The sequence below is a fragment of the Etheostoma spectabile genome, unplaced genomic scaffold, assembly GCF_008692095.1.
Source record: "Etheostoma spectabile isolate EspeVRDwgs_2016 unplaced genomic scaffold, UIUC_Espe_1.0 scaffold123, whole genome shotgun sequence".
Taxonomy (NCBI): domain Eukaryota; kingdom Metazoa; phylum Chordata; class Actinopteri; order Perciformes; family Percidae; genus Etheostoma; species Etheostoma spectabile.
The window spans coordinates 169,435-178,198 of record NW_022605572.1 but is presented as its reverse complement, the minus strand read 5'-3'; the positions used below and the strand labels follow the sequence as shown (position 1 = coordinate 178,198).

At 40.6% G+C, this 8,764-nt stretch overlaps 1 protein-coding gene across 1 annotated transcript in view; it reads left to right on the top strand.

Moving 5' to 3' along the window:
- Positions 1-8,764, top strand: part of atoh8 (atonal bHLH transcription factor 8) — a 105,612-nt gene that overhangs the window by 7,490 nt on the left and 89,358 nt on the right. Inside the window, exon 3 of the mRNA XM_032510628.1 lies at positions 1,650-1,841. Coding sequence (XP_032366519.1) covers positions 1,650-1,841 — 192 coding nt within the window. The remainder of the gene's footprint in view (positions 1-1,649; positions 1,842-8,764) is intronic.

The window sequence follows — 8,764 nt, the reverse complement described above, 5'->3', positions numbered from 1 at the left end:
CACTGGATGACTCCAAATATATAGAACCGCATTTAGACAAATGCTTGGGTGGCATTGCTGTGTGTGTGATATCAATATATATCTGTGAGATTCATGTTCCGTTTTACTTATTTATTTGTCGTTATGGTCCTACAACCTTTATGACATTTAAGTGACCTCACTGCAGCACAAATATTCTGATAGCCGAGTTTTTTCTGAAAAACATGATGTTCATAGATCTAGTCCCATTAAATTAATTTAAGGTTAAAGGTAATAAAGGTTAAATAAAAAAAATAAAAAATAAAAAAATGATTTACTATGGACAACAGGGTTGATGTTTTACAAGCTTTTATAGAAAATTAAACCAGACCGACCAGAGGTTGTCAAAAACCCTTTAGGGCTCTGTGATATTTGCCGCAGACCTTTGCGGCTCACGCAACAATATTTTCTGATGTTTGCTTCCCCACGTCGCGCTTTGGGTTCCGCTTTTGCACGCTTTTTTCCCATTGTCTTTCTCTTTACCTTTCAGCTTTTAGTTCTTCTTTATTGGTCTTGCCCTAGTATCAGCCATAACTACAACAAATAACTTCTAAACTAAAATTTTAATATGATACGGCCTATATAAAGAAATTGCCTGCCACGTTTACCTGGCTGGATATTAGAACATAGGCTTTTCTAGTGTTTCAAAGAAATCTGTGACCTGTGTCTGAATGTTTTCCTGTAGAGCTGTTCTACCCGCTGTAAATCATTTTGTGACTTTGCAGGGAAAAATCGGACCCAGGCAAAGGCATTTATAAAAACTATGTAAAAATAGTGTTCTTTTCACTGTTAGTCCTGTTTGTTGTTACAAGTCATTTATGACCATTAGATGAAAAATTACACAGTTTCATAAACGTTAAAAAGTTACACACAGAAGCTTTAAATTGACCAGGACAAAATACGAATACTTTTAGTTTTTTAATTTGGGGTAAAGGATACTTCCATTGTGTATTAGATTGTTCTGTTTTTTATTGATACACTCATTTGTTATATATATATATACATATATATATATATATATATATATATATATATATATATCTAGATATACTACCGGTCAAAGTTTGGGGTCACTTGAATTTCAATGCACTCCATTATAGACAGAATCCCAGCTGAGATCGTTGCATTGTTTTTTTAACCAGGGCAGCAGTTTTCAGATTACATTATGTGCTGACATAATTGCAAATAGGTTTGCCAGTGTTTTTCTAGTTAGTTTTTTAAATAAAATCAGATTAGTAAACATAATGTGCCTTTGGATGATTAAATGAATGGTTGGTGATAATGGGTAATGTAGATATTGCATTAAAGATCAGCCACCCAATCAGATCAGCTGGTATTATGTCTATAATGGAGTGGAATAGAAATTTGTAAGTGACCCCAAACTTTTGACCGGTAGTGTATATAAACACTGTTTACACATGTTATTATGTACATATTGAAATCGCTTGAAATAAAATTGCTTTGCCTTAAAAGGCTGAAAAGAATGTGGTTGTAGTCAGTCTTCTCTGGCTACTGGAACTGGAATTCATCATCATTTTCTTTGTTTATATTCTAGTTAACAGACAGCAAGCCAGTTTACACATGTTAAAAAATGTTCATGCCCATCTCCCTCCATTTCATTCTTTCCCCAGGTGCCATGTTACTCCTATGGGCAGAAGCTATCCAAGCTGGCAATATTACGTATAGCCTGCAACTACATCCTGTCTCTTGCTCAATTGGCTGAGCTGGACTACAGTTCAGACCACAATAGTCTGAACTTCTCTCAGTGTGTGGAGCAGTGTACCAGGACCCTGCAGGCTGAGGGTAGAAGCAAGAAGAGGAAGGTGAGGCTGCATTAATTCTCTATATAAAATACTTTATCAAGTAGTGGCTGGGGCACCAACTACTGTAAGAAATCAAACAGGCCTTTATTTCTAATTTCCCTTGGTTTATAATTATACTAGTGCAGTGCCCATACCAAATGGGCCGATTGCTTGGCCACCTGTATTGCTGCTTGCAACTTTCTCCAGAACTATTGTACCCCAAAATAACTCACAGTAGGCCCTCAAAGCACTTAATATGGAACTCAACCATATTCTACTGACTGGCATAATGTCTACTTCTACTTGATCATGTTTTAGTAAGGGACCGTTCGGTATTTATGGAATGGACCACCAGAGGAAAATATGGGAGTGTCATGTCTTTTTATTCTTTGTTGAGGGGAGGGTCACCCAACATTTTTAGTTACCCATTTACATGTGGAAATATGAAAACAGCAACATTTTGCAAAAAAACAGCTTGTTTGGGTCATATTTTTCCATGTAGCTCTTAGGCTGAATCCCATTTCTCTGTCTTAGGCTGAATCCCATTTCTCCATCTTACCCCTACCCCTTGGCCCTTGAAACCAAGGGGTAAGGGGTAGGGGTGAAAACATACCCCTATGAAATGGGACACCACTTGGTGACATCACCATGCAGTATTGATCACAAACCTCCAAGATGCCGTCTCTGTCTGTTGATTGTGTGGGTTTGGACAACAGTGTCATATGTATTTAAATATTTATATATTTTAGGTTCACTTTGGTAGTGCAGAGGCAGATGTTCTTATCTGTGTAGTACTTAGGTCCATCCATCCATCCATCCATCTTCATCCGCTTATCCGGTGTTGGGTCGCGGGGGCAGCAGCTCCAGTAGGGGACCCCAAACTTCCCTTTCCCGAGCCACATCAACCAGCTCCGACTGGGGGATCCCGAGGCGTTCCCAGGCCAGGTTGGAGATATAATCTCTCCACCTACTCCTGGGTCTTCCCCGAGGCCTCCTCCCAGCTGGACGTGCCTGGAACACCTCCCTAGGGAGGCACCCAGGAGGCATCCTTACCAGATGCCCGAACCACCTCAACTGGCTCCTTTCGACGCAAAGGAGCAGCGGCTCTACTCCGAGCTCCTCTCGGATGACTGAGCTTCTCACCCTATCTCTAAGGGAGACGCCAGCCACCCTCCTGAGGAAACCCATTTCGGCCGCTTGTACCCTGGTCTGTAGGTCTGTTTGCAATACATATGTGTATACACATGTATCATGTATACATACATATACACCCTGTATACAGGGTGTATACATACATATAGACCATGTATACTTGGTGTGTATGGGGGCGGCTGTGGCTCAGTGGTAGAGCGGTTGCCTGCCAATTGGAAGGTTGGTGGTTCGATCCCTGCCCCTGCAGTCATTGTCGAAGTGTCCTTGGGCAAGACACTGAACCCCGAGTTGCCCCCGGTGCTGCGCATCGGAGTGTGAATGTGTGTGAATGTTTATCTGATGAGCAGGTGGCACCTTGTACGGCAGCCCCGGCCACAGTGTATGAATGTGTGTGAATGGTGAATGTTTCCTGTAGATGTAAAAGCGCTTTGAGCAGTTGTTAAGACTGGAAAAGCGCTATATAAATACAGCACATTTACATATATCTGTTTCAGTTATCACCGTTTTGAATGTCATTGATGTTCATAAAAACATTTTGTTAACAAAAATCTGTCTTTATTGGTGATAAATTGAACATAACAGGCAAACATTACATAAAATGTTACAGAACCATTGTCAACTATTAGAACCATAACTAACATGTCGCACACATAAAAAGGCTTCAAATGTACACTACCGTTCAAAAGTTTGGGGTCACCCAAACAATTTTGTGTTTTCCTGAAAAGTCACACTTATTCACCACCATATGTTGTGAAATGAATAGAAAATAGAATCAAGACATTGACAGGTTAGAAATAATGATTGTATTTGAAATAAGATTTTTTTTCCATCAAACTTTGCTTTCGTCAGAAGCCTCCATTTGCGCAATTACAGCATTGCAGACCTTTGGCATTCTAGCTGTTAATTTGTTGAGGTAATCTGGAGAAATGCACCCCACGCTTCCAGAAGCAGCTCCCACAAGTTGGATTGGTTGGATGGCACTTCTTGCGTACCATACGTCAAGCTGCTCCCACAACAGCTCAATGGGGTTCAGATCTGGTGACTGCGCTGCCACGCACTCCATTACCAATAGAATACCAGCTGGCTGCTTCTGCTCTAAATAGTTCTTGCACAATTTGGAGGTGTGTTTAGGGACATTGTCCTGTTGTAGATGAAATTGGCTCCATCAAGCGCTGTCCACTGGGTATGGCATGGCGTTGCAAAATGGAGTGATAGCCTTCCTTATTCAGAATCCCTTTTACCCTGTACAAATCTCCCCACCTACCTGCACCAAGCAACCCCAGACCATCATATTACCTCACCATGCTTAACAGATGGCGTCAGGCATTCTCCAGCATCTTTTCATTTGTTCTGCGTCTCACAAACGTTCTCTTTGAGATCCAAACACCTCAACTTGGATTCATCCGTCACAACACTTTTTCCAGTCTTCCCTGTCCAATGTCTGTGCTCTTTTGCCCATCTTAATCTTTTCTTTTATTGGCCAGTCTCAGATATGGCTTTTTCTTTGCCACTCTACCCTGAAGCCCAGAATCCTGCAGCCGCCTCTTCACTGTAGATGTTGACACTGATGTTTTGCGGGTACTATTTAATGAAGATGCCAGTTGGGGACCTGTGAGGCGTCCGTTTCTCAAACTAAACTCTATGTACTTATCTTCTGCTCAGTTGGGCAACGCGGCCTCCCACTTCTTTTTTCTACTCTGGTTAGAGCCTGTTTGTGCTGTCCTCTGAAGGGTAGTACCCCCCGTTGTAGGAAATCTTCAATTTCTTAGCAATGTCTCCATGGAATAGCCTTCATTTCATGACAGATAGATGACTGTCGAGTTTCAGATGAAAGTTCTCTTTTTCTGGCCTTTTGACGTTTATGTGACCCCACAATGGATGCTCCAAAACTCAATCTGCTCAAAGGAAGGTCATTTTGTACTTCTGTACGACATAAACTGTTTTCAGATGTGTGAACATGATTGCACAGGGTTTTCTAATCATCATTAGCCTTCTGAGCCAATGAGCAAACACATTGTACCATTAAACACTGGAGTGATAGTTGCTGGAAATGGGCCTCTATACCCTATGTAGATATTGTACCAAAAACCAGACATTTGCTGCTAGAATAGTCATTTACCACATTAGCAATGTATAGAGTGTATTTCTTCAAAGTTAAGACTAGTTTAAAGTTATCTTCATTGAAAAGTACAGTGCTTTTCCTTCAAAAATAAGGACATTTCAATGTGACCCCAAACTTTTGAAGGGTAGTGTATAAAACTAAAAAATACAAACAAGACCACAAATAAACAAATTAACTACAGCTGTTCTGATATTCCAGACCAGTCTGAAGGCTGTTGGCCAGTAACCCCCCCCCCACATATCATCAGTGTCCCGTATCAAAACCAACAACAATATACAAGTGCATGAACAATGAACAGGAATTAATTACAAATGATTACAATAATACAGTACCAATGCAATAATGAATGGGTACAACATGAACACAGGATTTAGGAAACGTCTGCGTTTTCAGCCCCAAACTGGACCAGCTGCTGTGTCCTCCTGTGTCCTCCTGTGTGATACAGGTGGGTATATGTGAAGCACGTAGCGATGTATCGTAGACCGTTAATATTAATATATATATAGCTATACAATCTATGTATACAGTCCATTCAAGGCAGAAATATGTGGGACTGTTCAACGTTAGCGTTAGCGATTAGCGTTAGCATTGCAAGCTAGTGATTTTTAAAACGTTTCAGTTAGGAACATGGTTGCAAGTATACATGTACAGGACTGCATAGACCACAAAACAAGACTGTCGTAACTTTTTAATCAATTATTTAAGCTGAAAGTACTTACATTTTTGTGTCTCTCTGGTCGCCGGGCAGCCAATTCAATTCAATTCAATTTTATTTATAGTATCAATTCATAACAAGAGTTATCTCGAGACACTTTACAGATAAACCACACTCCAGAATTTACAAGGACCCAACAGTTCTAATAGTTTCCTCCAGAGCAAGCAACAGTGCGACAGTGGCGAGGAAAAACGTCCTTTTAGGAAGAAACCTCGGTCAGACCCAGGCTCTTGGTAGGCGGTGTCTGACGGGCCGGTTGGGGTTAGAATGAAGAGTGGCAATAACAAAAATAGAAAAAATTTGTAGTTTGTAGCAGTTCAGCCATTGATGCCTGTGTGTTTTCAAGTGAGGTCGCATCCACACTAGGTTTCAAGGGCTATACAGCCCTTGGTCTATCCCCTACCCCTCGGTCCTAATAGGTTTTGGGACAGCACTAGGTCCCGCGTGAACGCGCAAAAGCAAGGGGAAGGGGTAAGGGGTAGGGTTAAGGGGAAGGAATGGGATTCAGCCTTACCCCTACCCCTTGCCCCTTACCCCTACCCCTTGGCCCTTGAAACCAAGGGGTAAGGGGTAGGGGTGAAAACATACCCCTATGAATGGGACACCACTTGGTGACATCACCATACAGAATTGATCACAAACCCCAAGATGCCGTCTCTGTCTGTTGTATGTTGTTGGACACAGTGGCATATGCATTTTATATATTATATAGTTATAGTTATTTTATGTTCATTTGGTGGTGCAGAGCAGATGTTCTTATCTGTGTACTACTATGTCTGTTTGCAATACATATGTGTATACCATTGGGACACCACTAGTCCCGCGTGAACGCCAAAAACGAGGGAAGGGGTAAGGGGTAGGGGTGACAGAGAAATGAATTCACCTTAGTCTCGGCCCCCCCCAACTGGTAATTGCATTGTTTAAAAATGAGTGGAATAATACTCTGGCATGACTGGATAATGTATAAATATTTTAAATAACACAACAGCAAATGGTGGTAGTAATCATCTGATTTCATATACTGTTTTAGTAAAAAATATTACCTGCTGACGATGGGAGCACCGGATGAAAAAACGAATTGCTGTTGCACTTGTCTGGACATCTTGCCGTGACAATGTTGCAATAAGGTTTCCTATATGCCATGTACTGTATAAAATTTAATGTCAGCTTACTAATTGATTGCACATTTTTGTAGATTTGGACTTTAATGTTTATTCACTTTGTTTAAACGGCGAGTGGAGAGGCTTCACCTGTTTGGAGCTGGCTGGTGAATGTGACGGTGCGGATACACCATGACCCTTTTTGTGGATCTACTGATTGCTGTGGATACTTTTGTGTTTTGGGATTACTGCAAAATACAGATCTTTTTTCTTAACGTTTTATTTTGTGATTGTGCTTCTTTCTGCGTTTGGGAGGCATCTCACCAATAGTTTAACACTGACTGTTCACTGTACATTTTAGTTGAATTAAGTGCCGGGCCATTCCGCCGCGTCCTTCTTTGCGTTCCAAGACCGCCGTGATTGGATTTGGTGAATTGTTAAATTGTTACATGTAATTTAAAATCTTCTTTAAAATAACCTATTTTATTTAGAATGTTTGTTTTGTCTATATGTGCTCATGCTGTATTCGCAAGTGGTAGGCCAGGTCTCAGCTGCTAAAAGACTTTTTTTTGTTTTTTTCGCTCCGTCTGGTTCAAATATCAAACTCCACCTATGCCCAGAGGACGGTAGCAAAGATTCTAGAGCGATGTGATACCTATATACAAAATATACATGACTGAGGAACCTAGTGACGAGTCCAAGGAAACAGTTCTGTGTTGAATTTGTTATTATCCATAGTGCTTTGTTGAAGGGTCTCAATGTTTTATTTGTTTTATTTCAGTTGATACTAGTTTACTAGAGGAGTAACTTACTATTTTTTTGTGATGAAATTTTGTATTTTTAGTTTTATAATCTGAAAAAGTAAACAAAACATTTACAACAGTTACAAACAACACACTGGGACATAGGAAGGCGTCCCAGGGCCACAATATCACAGAGAAAAAACTAGGGAGAGAGACAAACACACATGCAGAAACAGACACACAAACAAACACACACACAGACGACACAAGACAAGGGACCATTTACACACACAAACAAAAGAAAAGGCTACAGCATTGCCTTCAAGTACTCATCAATGCTGTGCCAAGTCCTCCAAAGTCTTCCCTGGGCTCCACCCACACGAGCCGTCGAAAGTTCCTTGCGTGACATCCAAAAAAAAAGGATCCATGAACGAACAGATAAATTATGAGGTGGCTTCCAACGGTTTCAACATCCTCTTAGCATTTGTAATCCACCTTAACTCTTAAATAGAAATTAATTTGTTCAAGCTTGCTGATTCATCTGCTGGTAACTGAGGCAAGTCAAGCTGATTTAACCAGCTGTCACAGTGAGATTTCCAACGTAACCTCAGATTCATACAGATTGTAAAATGCCTAAAGGATTTAATCATTTCGACAGGGATAGTTCTAATATTGCCATCTGAAGGTTTATAGCGGGAATGTCTGCAAAATAATCACTGGATGTTAATCTCATACAAAGGTGACTAGGTCTAGCGCCCTGAAGTAATAGCTCTGTCTTGCCTATGAGAATTCAGATTTCTGTTTCAGAATGTTGTTTATTTCCTCTTGACTAATGATTGTTCCAAAGCTATCCGGTCAGTAAAATTAGTTTGTAACAATGAGTCTAATCTGGTGAACTCTTCTTCAGGTTTTGCAGCTTCAGTGACGTAGCTTTGCGCACATTAGAGCAGAAAAGTATGGTGTTGCTCCTAATCAAACTTTTATTGTGTCCCACAGTATCCTGGGGCTTCTACAGAGCCAACTTTAATTTCAAATATCAATTCTGCAATAAACTGAGTGACAAGGATTTATTTTTCGTAAAAGTATGGGAACGCCATCTAACCGCCATTAAC